General features: G+C 37.5%; 1 protein-coding gene across 1 annotated transcript in view; it reads right to left on the bottom strand.

Annotated features, from left to right (window-relative positions):
* Nucleotides 1-15,480, bottom strand: part of mao (monoamine oxidase) — a 59,104-nt gene that overhangs the window by 9,715 nt on the left and 33,909 nt on the right. Inside the window, exons 4-6 of the mRNA XM_034011809.3 lie at nt 10,668-10,772; nt 9,624-9,715; nt 2,656-2,797 (exon numbers count right to left, since the gene is read on the bottom strand). Of these exons, the coding sequence (XP_033867700.2) occupies nt 2,656-2,797; nt 9,624-9,715; nt 10,668-10,772 (339 nt within the window). The remainder of the gene's footprint in view (nt 1-2,655; nt 2,798-9,623; nt 9,716-10,667; nt 10,773-15,480) is intronic.

Raw genomic sequence — 15,480 nt, 5'->3', positions numbered from 1 at the left:
AAGTCAATCTTCTTTGTTGATGAATACTGCAGCTTCCCTCTCTGGATCTGAAGTTCCAATGAAAGAAGACGGTACTTTGCTTGAAGTACGCATTGTGTTGAATCGGCTCGCAATAATATTTGTAAATAGTTATTTTCTAATGGAGATCAGCTTGCTGATTTCCAATAGTCTGGCAGCATTATCTTTGACTTGTCAGCAGTTTTCCAACTGGAAATAGTTCCGTTGATCAGACATAACTCAGATAATGCGTTGCAATTGAAAAGTTATGTAGCTGGTTGAAATTCTTCTGTGCGGCTAGTACATGACCATAGGCCCAGCTGCCGGCTATGCTTCCGTCCGTTTCGTGGAGCGACATGGAAACCAAGACACGCTTTCAGATCAAGGCAGTGTCCCGTTTACTGTTTCAGTCTCTCGTAGGACAAAGAGCTAGGGCTCTCTTCAAAGCTGATTTTAGCCATTCTTCAGAACATTGGTTCTTCCTTGCCTTCCGTGAAATCGAGCAGTTACACTCCCCTGACTCCAAGACAACTTTAATATATAAAATAATGTTCTGTGCACAATCTGGTGCCAGATGCCAGGCGGTAAAGGATTATATTTTTTTGGGTCCTGGACAGACAACCATGTCAAAAATGTTTGGATATAAAGGGTATAGTAATGGCACTTCAAATCCAATACATTCATTAAAACAGGTCAGGTTACTGTGTTTAAAATAGAGCTCTGGGTACACAGGGCAAGTTGAATGACATATGTTCTGATGTTTAAAATAATCTCCTTATTTGTTTTAACTTCAATAAATCTATCAATTCATGTCTTTAAAAACATTTGAAACAGTGGTGACCTGGGCAAAAATACACTCCGATAAACAAAGGACCTGCTCATTTTCCATCAATAATACAGTCAGTTCTAAAACAACTTCCACAATTGAATTATTAGACATCAACAAAGTGTTGAGCCTGGTCCATCTGGAGGCACAACTGCAGGATTGGTGTAATAGCAGCTAACAATCTTCTCCGAATTAACACGCTCTGTCACACTCCGCTTCATTGTCATGCAGATTTGGAGAGCAGATGGCCACTTAACTGTTTCCATGAACTGTGTTTGAAATTGCACAACTTTATTTCATAATACATAACTACACTGACAGCTTGCACCTCCATCCATTAAGAGGCAGAGTGTTTAACCCTGAATATTATTCTTTCTGCTGCTTTAATGGTTGCCATGTTAAGCAGTTAATACAACACATGTTAGGGATTGGGCTACATCCCCCTTTTTGAACCGGGCTGGTGGAGATAGAGGCTTGCCCACAGTTTGATGCCTCCTATTGACAATTTGCTGTTTAGTGAATGTGGCCACTGACTTCATAAATATTTTGCTTTGAATACTGCAAGCTAGATGGTGGGGTCAAAGAGAAGATGTATGACTCAATCAAGTGTTTACAGTGGTCCAAATGTAGCCCAAGTTAGTGATTTTAATGTTTTATAGTGGTTAAAGAAACCGGCTTGTAACCAGAAGGTCCCCGGTTCAAATCCCACCTCAGCCACTGACTCATTGTGTGACCCTGAGCAAGTCACTTAACCTCCTTGTGCTCCGTCTTTCGGGTGAGATGTAACTGTAAGTGACTCTGCAACTGATGCATAGTTCACACACCCTAGTCTCTGTAAGTCGCCTTGGATAAAGGCGTCTGCTAAATAAACAAATAATATAGTATATGTACAGAGGTGACACTGGCCTTACATTTCCCTGGCCAGGTCTGTGGATATTGTTTTGGTGAGACTTCAATGATTGTGTTCTGACATTTCTCTTGACACCTACCAATTCTTTCCGGAGAATTTCATCTGGATTTTTCTCAGGCACTGTGTTAACAGCTCTGCAGCTGAGATAAGCAAAAGAATGCCAGTCCAGTTCATTCTCAAGTCACACTGCAGCACAATAATGATCTCATAACTTCCCAAACCCTATTGAAAGACTTTCAAAACTCCACAGGTTTTATTCCTGTCATTTATGCTGCATTTTAACAATTTTGGCTGATGGACTGCAAACTGAGTTAGTTTATCATGTCGGAAATCGAGAGCAATAAACTACATCATAAGTATATTGGAACACTGTAAAACAGCGACATAAACAGAAGACAAGCCGCTACTTATTTTTCAATTGTTTCATTTGTAGTTTCCGTGTTGAAGAAATAGTAATCCACACTAATAACCAGGCAGTAACACTGCTCAATAGTTGGATAACTCAGCCTACAATGTATGTACAGTACCTATGGAACTGATTACATAGATGATTTGGTAAATGCTGGTAGGGGGCAGTGCAGGGCCAGTTTTCTAATTTTCATTGACAGGCAAATAACTTCAGCCTTCAATAAAACACAGGATTCTGTGTCTACTTACTACTTAATTAAATCATGTTTTAATGAAAAAAGAAAGATTTGGTAAGAAGATTTTAGTTTATTCTTGTTTCAAAAACACTGTTACCTTAAATGACGCTATACACACTAACACACTAACTCAATAACGACAACAATGGAGCTGTGAGAACAGATGTTGCTCATGTTTTTTTTGTTTTTTTTTTCAGATTGTTCATTTTTTTTGTGATTCTACCACAGTCACCTCTCGGCTCAGACAGCACAGACTCTCTCTCGCTCTCTCTGCTTACCTGCCCCCCGTCGGTAGTGGAGAATATCCTTGTGGTTCCTCCGCACTGTTTGACGTACCACAGGAACCAGAGAGCTGAGACTTCATGAGGCTCAGAGGTGACGTTCACATTCACAAACAGGTTGGCAAACTGCCGGGCCGTTCTGCAGCGAGATCAGAGAAGACGAATAAAACATACAACAATGTGGACTTTTAAATAAGAGATATACACCTGGGTTGTGGAGGGGTGATCCTAGCAGCAAATAAAAACAAGAGGAATAACAGGGGTCTCATTCTTAGTTGGGTGCCCTAAAACACAGAACCTTAATACAATTTTGTCTGATCCACTCTCAGAACTATTTATTTCCATTATCCCTTCAGTTATTTACTGCATTACTGCATTACTGATAGGAATGGTCTTGTTTCTGATTAAATCCACTGAACTGCAAACTGTCACTAAATCGATATAACACTTGGCTGTAATTAAATAAATGTAGTAAAAAATAAAAATAAAAACTAGAAGGGTGTTTGTGCAACATAGCAAAATCACATCAACATTCACAAATGATTAGGCTCATAATCGAATTGGATTTTGATGTGTTTTGGGGGAACAGTTTGGAATAAAAAACGTTTCATTGTTGCACCATTCTGAGTCTTGTACATATTTCCAGATCAATCTGACCAGGCATTCAGAAGTTAAGACTCCCAAACTTTCTTAGAAACAAAGATCAAAACATCCAAACATTTGCATGCAGCTCATGGAGACACCATCATCCACATTAGAAAAAAAGACCTAGATAGGCTTTGCCTGTCTGAAAGCATTAGTGTACAATTGTGGGCAAAGCCTTTTTGAAATGTTTGTTGTCCAATAGTAACAGGAATAAGACATTCAATACTAAATAAACATAATCCTTTTTTAGTGATTGGTATGAGAGAGAGAGAGAAAGAGAGAGAGAGAGAGAGAGAGAGAGAGAGAGAGAGAGAGAGAGAGAGAGAGATTCCATCTTGCATAACTGTTAATCTGTCTGCTAGTAGTAATTGCATAAAAATGTGTATTAATCATATCAGTCATTTTATTACCACTATCAACCACAATGATAATCTTGTATGCGACAGAGATTTAGAAACAGATGAGATTAACATGACATTAAAACAGCTATGCAATGGCAAATCACCTGGACCTGATGGTATTACTTGTGAATTGTATAAACACTTCTGGGAAGATATTTCTGAAATGTTATTTGTAATGTATTGATAGGGAAGAGATGTCCTCTACAATGAACCAAACAGATTTACAACTCAGACAATAGGAGACCTATCACTTCATTAAACATAGATTATAAATTATTAGCCCTATTATATGCAATTAGAATTAAAAAAATGTTTAAATAATATAATTAGTGAAACTCAGGTTTTCTTAAAAACAGACGTATTATTAATACTATTCAGTAATATTGATTATAATTATTTAATAAAGGATTATGGTTTCTTATTTTTTCTAGACTTCTATAAAGCTGTGTTGAGCATCATTTTATATGTAAGGCACTTGACTTGTTTGGATTTGGGGAAATTGGTGTCTTTAAAACTCTCTATAATGGAATCAATAGTTCTGTCTCATTGGCTTTTGGCACCATACCTAGATTTTTCTTACATAAAGGCATCCGTCAAGGCAGCTCTATATCCCCCTTTCTATTTATTATAGGAACTGAACTGTTGGCTATATTTATTAAAAATAATCCTAATTTAAAAAGGTATTGATCTGGTACATAAATTAATCGTCATCCATTTAGCAGGCGATACTAATTTGTTTTTAAAAGACAAGTACCAAATTCATGATATTCCATTCATAATATTCCATAATATTTAGGAATTACTATACAAAGAAAATCAGAAACAGAGAATGCAACTCAATTTTACTGCTAAAATAGACCAAATAAAAAAGACCTTTAACATGTGGTTACAAAGGGATCTTTAAATTTATGGGTGTGTTCTACTGTCTAAAGCAGAAGACCTTTCTAGAATGATTCACCCCTTTGGCTTTAGCAGTATCTCCTTGTTATTACAGTGGTGTTAATAGAATTATCATCAGTTTTATTTGGAAAAATTATGTTACGAAGCAAGTAATAATCAATTATTTAAAAAAATGGAGGTCAGAATGCAATTGATTATGAATTTTGTGTGATACCTTTAAAATGAACTGGCTGAAAGTGTATGACACTTGAAAACTCTTGTCTGGTTTGCTATACCCTATTTTTTGTTCAATCAATGTGGAAGGCTTAAATTTCTGTTATCTTGTAATATTAACCCTACCCAGACTACCTGTGAAGTTATCCGACTTCCACAAACAAGCTTTACTTGCCTGCAAACTGCTTTCATCACAACTTCTCTCCACATAAAACGATTATTTGGAACAAAATCGGTATGAACATAAATTGTTATTTTTTAAATTATGGCTCGATAATGGTGTCATTTTTGTGCTAGATTTGTTGGATGAGACAGGAAACCTTCTTTCTTGTCAAGATCTTATACGGAAATGTAACTTTCTAATTACTACAAAGAATTACACTCTGGTTTGTAACTCAGTGCCATATTCCTAGTTACATCTACTCAAAAGTTCTTATTTCATTTATAGGTCAGGTAAAGCAATGCCCTCTAGTTATAAACGGTTGTGGCAAAGTGGTTAACAGTGTGCAGATGTAGGTGATCAATAAACAGACAAACAATTATAATCCAGGTGCAATGTTGTTTAATGGTTGTATTTCGTAATCCAAATGCCTGATGGCGAACAACAGTAAATAATAACAATGTCAATGAGAAGCAATACAGCGGCGTGTACTGCTTATCTGTAATCTGCGGGTTGGCCCCGAAATAATAACAGTCCCGTTTCAGTTCATCCACACGTAACACAAACACAAACACAAACACCAGTCCACAGTGCGTGCTCTAGTGCTTGTGGTGAAAATACAGTACTTTATTGTAAACAAAGTGAAGTGTTGTCCAGGTTCGTGCTGGCCCTTTGCGATAGTTCCTGGATCGTGTTTAGCAGTCTAAATAATCACACAAGTATAATTCAGACACGACAATAAACAAACAAAACACTCACGATTTTCTCTTACACAAACTACAGGTCCTTCCAGGTTGTTCTCTAACCAAAACGAAGGAACAGATTACGTTGCTTCGTCCCCTATTTATACCGTCACATATAACCCTTTGGTAAACGATTGCAGCCGCTCCTCCAATCCGTGGCTGCCACATCATTTCCCTTCCGGGTCGATGAGTTAGTGCACTCGAAGCTCCGCCCCCTTTCTAAATGACCGGCTTCCTTTTAACCCTTGGAATGAAGTGTCAGGCCAAACAGTCCAGGGTACTCTGTTCCCGTTACTTAGCGCCCTCACAGGTCGGGAGGGAGATTTACCACCAAGAATCATTGTTTCTTTCTGTCACAACGGTATACATGTTTTGGATTGGAGATGTGATAATAAACATATAAGGAAGATGTTTATTTCTCTTTAGTCCTCTAGACCCCCTTGCATTAGCTACTGGTCTAATCATATTAGTAATATCAACTGGGGACTCATCTGGTGTACCCCATACCGCTTTCCTTTAACATGGAAGATAAAAGAGCTACATTTTAAAATGTTACACAGATGTTACCCCTCAAGTACAACGTTACATTTACAGGTAGTCTGGATAATTGTTATTTTTGCTCCTCAGCTGGTGTCAACAATACATGCATGTGTCTCATGCAAGATAGTTAAAATGTTTTGGACTGGTGTATCTCTATTTTAAAAATAAAAATACTTAAAATTACTGCCAAGTTATTTTTTATCAAAAGATATATAGTTACTTTAGCCAAGAATCCAGAATAGAAGTTAATTACATTATCATTTGCATTATTCTGTTCAGGAAGTTCCACATACATAAATGTAAACGGTCTAAATGTAAGCCTACATTTAATATTTTTTTTGATAGAATTGACACACTGTATCTATGCAATTACTAACTTAAGGAACGCAAAAGCAAGTAAAACCTCAGCTTTAATTTAAAAATATTTCTCTTTATAGTTAAGAATAACTGCTTTTCCCCTGAAATTATTTTTTTTAATTTTTTTTGACCACTGGCAACCAACCATTGTAAATTTGTTCAGTTTTTTTCTTTGTCTCATGCCATTCAATGTAAATATGTTGTTGTGTCAATATATCATTAAAGAAAATTCCATTTAAGATAATTGAACTCTTATTAAAAACAATAGCTCAATAACTTACAATACCATTAATACGTTTTTTTTTATGAACACTAAATAGAAATATAGTACTAAAATGAGTTAACATTAGACAAAAAATATCAAGGGTTTTGTGAACAAAAACAAAAGCACCTTGGATAATGTAAGGGAAATGGCTTTCTTGATCGTTGTAAACATGAGGTAAAACTGATTAAGTATGTCAAAAAGCAGATGCTCTGTACCTTAGCCTGAGGTTAAACCAATAAAACTATTCTACCACTTTACCACCCCTTTAATGAAACTTTAGTGAGAGAATCACAGAATACAGCTGTGTACCATCTGTAAAGACAATATTGTATATGCTCGATATACTGCCCGGTCTCAAGTGTCCAAACTTATTCATATCAGCTCCCAGTTTTACTGGCAAGAGGTTAATAAGTGCCCAAGCTCTCCGATGTTTTCAATACCTTAAAATATGATATTACCTACAAGTCAGAAATGTTTTTCTTATACACAATTAAACTAAGTATTATTGATGTATAATTTTGTTTAGTGTTTATTTGTAATAAAAAAAAGTATTTTGCCATGGCCAATCGGTACTAGAGGGTTTAAGTATTTGGGGAATGAAGTAACCCCCGCTTCATATGTTTTGTGATGATAGCATATGTACAAATGTAAACAAAAGGTTAGTTATTTCATGACACAGCGTTACAAAAATTGTTTTCTATTCAATTCTCTCTTATTCTCTTATTTCTACTTTGTTTGCAGCTCACAGACAGGCTTTGCCTGTGGTATGCGTTAGTTCATTCAAATCAATACGCTTATTTATGTATTTATTTTTCTCCAGTGCGCATTGGCCCTAACATTATAGATCTTTTTCACTGACAAGTGCATTATTTGAGGAAAAAAATAGACTGAACAGCAGATAGGTAACTCCCTAAATTCATTCTGTCAGTCTACCCCTGTTTTGTTAATTCAGTTACCATATTTCAAATCTATATTATAAATCTATATTTACAGCCTGTTGTAGCCTGTTCAAAATGAAACATTCACATTATTTGATGGTATTGAGATCCAATGCGCAAAGCTGCGAGTGAGGCTTGTCTGAGCCGCTGGACAAAGAGCTTTCTTAAAACATTACAATGTGGAGATCAGAATTCAGCCACTAAGATTTGAGTGAATCATTTGACAAATACTTTATCCAGGTTGTGTAGGCTGCTGTGGGGATCAGCGCCTATCTCAAACAGACGTTCTTATCCAAATAACCGCCCTACTAAAGAGAAGACTGAGAAAATAACACAGCATCTCAAATTGTGTCGTCTGTATCATGGATATATTTTCCTTTTATGGGGATGCTTAAATATCATGATTTATGGACAAGAATGAACAATAAACTTCTATCCAATATTTGTCACAACATTCTAAGTAACTGGTTTGCCCATGGAGGAGTTTCAAGGCTAGAAGATTACAATTGTCTTACAAAGAGTCTTCTGTTAATAGCTGGGATGCTGCAGTGCATATAAAAGCTGTTTGCTTATTGCAAAGACTACCATTCACTTGAAAGCACCTTTGAACTTGAGACCACTCCCACAAGTATGAAAGAAGCATCTCATTTTAAGCTGAGTTACTCCTACCGACCTACAGACCCCATGTAAAGGAGGATGCACGACTAAACCCATGCGTACATATCCAGGTTAAATAAAAATACATTCAATTGAATGCCCCCATGAGGTGGGTGAAGTGAGCTGAATCTATAGTGCTTTGTCAAACTTTCACTCTGTGGACAAGACTCATTGTTTTGCGTATAAGGACAGAATGGGTTAAGCAAATATTCAACAGAATTGCATATAAAAACCCTGAAGTGTATAGTTGTTTTCCAAGTGAAACTATCTGCATTACCTGGACCTCAGCAGTTAAAACATCAAGTGATTTCTCTTTTTCTATGGGTTTTACTGCTGTGTTTTTCATGCTCAAATCGATAAAAGACCACTGTGTGACGTGTCCCATAAGCAAACAGCAGGTTAAAGATACAATGTAGGTGTCACATGCCAGCAGTCCACTTGAGTGGATGCCAGCAGGATTGACCTGTTATCTTATCAAGCAGGATATCAGACTTTCTTTTAGGGGAAAGGGTTTTGCCATGTACTGGGTTTTACCTTTAACTATCTTACATTTCAGCTTTTCAGGTTATCAGAAATCCTAAGTAGTTTATTTCTAGTTGTGCAACATTAACAGGTGTTTTTCTCCTTTCAGAAAAAAACTAATGGAACACTAATATGGAACTTTGAGTAGGTACTGTTTGCTATCCGATTTAAGTTTCTTTAAACGTTGTGTAAATTGTGAATTAAACCATTAAAAAAAACATTTATTTACCGTGTCTCTTTCAAAAAAGATTAAATATATATATGTGTGTTTAGTAGTTATAATAAGGTAATGATCTACTACTTCATATATACTACTACGAATATACATAGATGGGTAAGCTGTCTATTTCATACAGTAGTTCTGAATACAGTCGTTATCCTTAGTCTTAACAGGTAGCAGTTTCTCCGCCTCCTTTTTGACCTACAAGATGGCGAGCCTACCGTAATGAATCTGCCAATGTGGAAATGAACCAGCAGCTACAGCTTCTGAACCTTCTGGTCCTTTAAGAGTTCCTGACAGCGTACATGTGCTGTTATCCACTCAGCAGCAACCCTGGGCTTAAGATGGAGAGAAAGGCCAGGCTAATTTTGCTGCAGTATCAAACTCAAGGGCTCATACTGTACCTTGTCCAGCAGAGTTTGTTGAAGAGTTCCTTCATGGTCATTTTATCCCACTCTTCTGCATGTGGTGCTTTCCACGGCGCTTCTCTTGGGATCTACAAAGGAGCAAGGTCTTTGTTAGAATATTTTCGGATGACGTCACTGATCATTTCACATTACGGAAATGCCTCCCTATGTTTGGCGTAGTCGGCTTCATATTAAAAGGCCCATTTAATATTGAGGATTTCTTGTGGGTCATCCAGTGAAGACACTACCATATCATTGCAGGATGAGTCATACAATCCGGGACTGGCCTTTCTGAGGGTAATAGTCGACAACTTTGTGCTTCAGCGACCCATACTTGTCATGCAAACCATGATCACAGGCTTCCGACAGTAGGTGACCTGCTAAGGCAAGGAGAGTTTTGAATTGGGAATTTCAAATTGGGCAGAAATGACTGGGGGCTTTTTTTTTTTTTTTTTTTTTTTGAAAATAAGGGGAAATCGATAGACAGGCCACCAAACTAAACCAGCCTTAAACATTCGAGTTAACTGCTTGCAATTCATTTCACAACTCTACATAGTTGTAATCTTACAAAGCGCTGCAGATTATGTCAGTAGGAAGTTGTTTAAATGATTCCATTTGACATTTTTACAGATGTACCTCCAGGTCCCATCTTAATGAGCATGAAAAGCAAGCACACAGAGCATGCAATGCCTTTGTATTCTTCAGCTTGTCATGTATTGATGCACTAAATTTCGAATCCAAAAAAATGCTCAGGGATTGAACGGATTTACCACTCTTAAACACAGTTTCGAGGTATTTCTCTCGGTTGTGCTTCATGGACCGTGAAATCCTGATTAAAAATGTAGGAAATGCTAAATAGTGGGAGATGAGGAGAGGGGAGAGAACCCTGGGACTGAATGGCAGGATTGAGGAGTACTGGTAGAGGTTTGTGGGAAAGCCAGCCCCTCTATCTTTCCCTGTTGTTTCATCACAAGCACCACGATTTTAAATAGAATTATATAAACTGCTTTAGCCTGATAGCGTTAAGACAACATACTGTACCTCCTTTCCCATTTCATCCATCTTTCTCCAGAGGTTGTTGAAATCCATTACAACAAATGGATTCCACATGGGAGGAAAAGGTCCCTTGAAGGGATAAGATTTTCCCTGAAATACAAAATAGATCAATAAATAAATATAAGTTGTTGATAATGGCTTGCAAATACCACTTTGCAAACATATGTTACTGTATTGTTATAATACAGTATTATAATAAAGCTTTACGTTTCTGCAAACAGGCTGCAGAAACGGTTGGTTTGCATTGATGGGGGAGACTGTCTGCCGTGGTTTGTCTGCGGCTAGCTGCAACCAGGATGCAGAGGGCAGTTAATATTCAATTCAGAGCCGACATGCAGTGAAAGTGCTGGAGAGAATTAGAATTCTCAGAGCTACAGTAGGTGCAGCAGGACATGTCTGTCTGCATTCATGTAATAGAAAAATCGACCACCCATATATAAAAGATATCTAAAAAAGCAATTTACAAGATAGAGTTGTCATACTAGTATGCTTGAGTTAGCCAAGCATCCCTCCGCTTGACAAGCCAGTTTCTTCCACAGTGAACTCAGATATATTAACTACAGTTAGCAGGCTCTAACAGTGGTTTCTTTTTACAGTAAAATTGACCCACTCAGAAACTTAACATGTACTGTGATGCTCTATAGCCATAAGAATTTGCTTAATTGTATGAGCTCAATGTCCCCTCCGGGACTGTAAAAACAGATGCTTTCCATAAACAGACATTTCAATAAAAAAAACCTTGCATACTAAAATAAACAAATGCAACCTCAAATGAAACAACCTCCGGGCAATTGGATATGGCACTGGTGACAGGTGGTGGCACTGGTAAAATTGCTTTTATTTAGCTGACCAGTTAACATAACAGCACATAAACTGCACACCTGATTGGTTGAAAATTATGTAATGCGTTATTTTTGCCATAATATTATTACATTCTCACTTTTTAAATCTTTCCATTGAAAAGGTTTCAGCAGTTCCTGAAAGCTGGTAAAAGGCCTTTAAAAACATTATAATAAAACATGAAGTTCTATTTCTGTCGAAATGTCAAGGTCTGCTGTATCTCATATTTCATGAAGCACTTTATATTTGAAGTGTCTGAACTGTACACAGCTCTGCTTGCCTGCTGTAACATGACATGACTGCACAACATTTAGAACTATGGAACACTGGGAAACTTTCAGGCAACTTCAAAGCAACTTATTGCAAATTACAATTTCAACCAGTTTTCCTACAATTAGCTACTACTTGTCAGAAGAAAAAAAAAAGTTGTTTGCTGGTGTGACAGGGTAGCATCACGGCCGGGACTGACATTGTCAGGGAGTGGGACGTAGACACACAAAGCTGCAAGTTAGCAGTAATAACACGGTACAAAACACATTAACAAAACAAACGGCACAAGGGCCAAAACAAAAGGGTCTACAAAAACTCACGAACGCAGAACGTAACAACACAGCACGGTAACACACAACACGGACCTCCACCTCTATCACCAACATTAATTCTAAACTAACACCTGTGATCACCCTCTTCATGCACCTCTGGCTGCAGCCTAATTAATCATTTATTCCATTTTCAGCTCCAGCCACATTCCCACATGTTTTGTCAGGGAGAAATGTAACCCCCTCCCTGCCAACCCAATATTCCCCACGCAAACAAACTTTCAACATGGCAGGGCTTTTGCCCTGCCACACCTGGTAATATAAATATAATGTTCAGCAGTGTCCTGGTGTTTGGGAGTGGGATATTTTATGTTATATTTTAAATATCATGGTATAACTCAACTTTCAGAATAACTTGAACAAACGGCCACACAGATTCCCCATGAATGACAGCTAATGCACTGAACTATATAGACACGTGTGGCCATTATTTAAAAGTGTAAATCGATAATAGAGTTTTGTTGATTTAACAAAAAAGGGTAGCATCACTACAAGGGAATCTGAATAATCTTTCACTCCGTTATCTGGTACATTGCATTTTTGTACAGAAGGGCAATGACTTTTTCCTTTGGGCGCCTATTTTATATTCAGGTGGCAGAAAAGTAAACATACTGTATATATACTGTATATGTTTACTTTTCTGCCACCTGAATATAAAATAGGCGCCCAAAGGAAAAAGTCATTGCCCTTCTGTACAAAAATGCAATGTACCAGATAACGGAGTGAAAGATTATTCTAAGTTTTAGCTTACGTAATGTGCTCCAGGAGGCAATACTCAATGTCAGTTTGATAAAGAAACAAAAAGACAGATCTAGAAATAAAGTGGGGAGTTAAACAATAAGGCATGTGATGTTGTACGCATAATCTTTGACTTATTTAGAGGACCTTACAGATATGTGAAAGATGTTCTGAACAAACGAAAGTGAAGTTTGAGCAATTCTACAGTTACACTAGCCTCCCAATTGATATAAACTAGTAATGTCTCCACATTTTTATAGATATTGCAATGTAAATGGGATTCTTATAGTTATTACAATCCCAAAAATACCGTACATTTCTACATTGATACTGTTATTGAGGTGTTAATAGTGGATCACTGGCATAGTCAAATACGTTATCCACACTACTGTAAGTGTTACCCGTTTCATGTTGCTATTAAGAAAATGATTAATAGAATTAAGACCCATTAGAATTCTCAGAGCTACAGTAGGTGCAGCAGGACATGTCTGTCTGCATTCATTTAATAGAAAAATCGACCACCCATATATAAAAGATATCTAAAAAAGCAATTTACAAGATAGAGTTGTCATACTAGTATGCTTGAGTTAGCCAAGCCATTAAATGACCACATTTCTTTTAAATTCTGTTATGCACGTAAATAATTCATGTACCAGTTTAATAGCTAACTTTAAAATTACAGCCTATATATAATGGTGAAAGTACCAGGATTAGCGAAGACATCCCTCCGCTTGACAAGCCAGTTTCTTCCACAGTGAACTCAGATATATTAACTACAGTTAGCAGGCTCTAACAGTGGTTTCTTTTTACAGTAAAATTGACCCACTCAGAAACTTAACATGTACTGTGATGCTCTATAGCCATAAGAAATTGCTTAATTGTATGAGCTCAATGTCCCCTCCGGGACTGTAAAAACAGATGCTTTCCATAAACAGACATTTCAATAAAAAAAACCTTGCATACTAAAATAAACAAATGCAACCTCAAATGAAACAACCTCCGGGCAATTGGATATGGCACTGGTGACAGGTGGTGGCACTGGTAAAATTGCTTTTATTTAGCTGACCAGTTAACATAACAGCACATAAAGTGCACACCTGATTGGTTGAAAATTATGTAATGCGTTATTTTTGCCATAATATTATTACATTCTCTATAAAAGATATCTAAAAAAGCAATTTACAAGATAGAGTTGTCATACTAGTATGCTTGAGTTAGCCAAGCCATTAAATGACCACATTTCTTTTAAATTCTGTTATGCACGTAAATAACACTATGTAACACAATTTTTGTTCCTGGGTAGTAAGTGTTATTTCCTAATTGCTTATCTCTCAAAAGTATAGAAAATGGCTATTATTCCCCACAAACTTTGCTTTTGTGACCAGGACAGTGATATTTTGAAATTTACCTATTTCCACATAAAGTCAGAAAAAAACAACATATGAATCCAAATTAACATGTATTTATACTAAAGTAATACAAAAATGACTACAAAAGATTTAGAAGTGAGTAGTTTTTCGAGATTTATGATTATACTGAAAATCACTTTCACGAATCAGCCCCCAAATGTAGTCTCCCATCATGTTCTCGTTATACTGTCCTTGGTAGCGGCGTTCAAAGTCCAGTATATCCTGGTGGAAGCGCTCGCCTTGCTCCTCCGAGTACGCTCCCATATTCTCCTTGAATTTATCAAGATGAGCATCAAGGATATGGACTTTGAGGGACATCCTACAGCACATTGTGCCGTAGTTCTTCACCAGAGTCTCAACCAGCTCCACATAGTTTTCGGCCTTGTGATTGCCCAGGAAGCCCCGAACCACTGCAACAAAGCTGTTCCAAGCCGCTTTCTCTTAATAGTGAGCTTCTTGGGGAATTCATTGCACTCCAGGATCGTCTTTATCTGTGGTCCGACGAAGACACCGGCTTTGACCTTTGCCTCAGACAGCTTAGGGAAGAAGTCTTGAAGGTACTTGAAGGCTGCCGACTCCTTATCTAGAGCACTGACAAATTGTTTCATAAGGCCCAATTTGATGTGCAGTGGTGGCATCAGCACCTTCCGGGGGTCCACCAGTGGCTCCCACTTGACATTGTTCCTCCCCACAGAGAACTCTGTGGCCAGTCCCGCCTGTGGTAGTGCGCCTTGGTGTCCCTGCTGTCCCAAAGGCAAAGATAGCAGGGAAACTTGGTAAAACCGCCTTGGAGACCCATCAGGAATGCCACCATTTTGAAGTCTCAAAATGCGTCTGCCGAATGCTTGCAGCCTCTTGATGCCATCTCAGAAAAATGCCGATATGTATCCACTTAGGCAGCTGGAACTAAACTGAACTGGTGGGCTTAAGGCCCCTGTATTTATACTACTATTTATATTACTGGAAAGTTCTAGAAGTTACTCCAAGTTTACTCAGCACTGAATCTATCTGGAATGTTCTGGAAAATAGGTAAATTTCAAAATATCACTGTCCTGGTCACAAAAGCAAAGTTTGTGGGGAATAATAGCCATTTTCTATACTTTTGAGGCATAAGCAATTAGGAAATAACACTTACTACCCAGGAACAAAAAAAAAAAAAAAAAAATTGTTACACGGTGTAATTCATGTACCAGTTTAATAGCTAACTTTTAA

The sequence above is a fragment of the Acipenser ruthenus genome, chromosome 8 (genome assembly GCF_902713425.1).
Source record: "Acipenser ruthenus chromosome 8, fAciRut3.2 maternal haplotype, whole genome shotgun sequence".
NCBI lineage: Eukaryota > Metazoa > Chordata > Actinopteri > Acipenseriformes > Acipenseridae > Acipenser > Acipenser ruthenus.
Note: the sequence above shows the minus strand (reverse complement) of the source record. Positions and strands in the feature narration are given on the sequence as shown.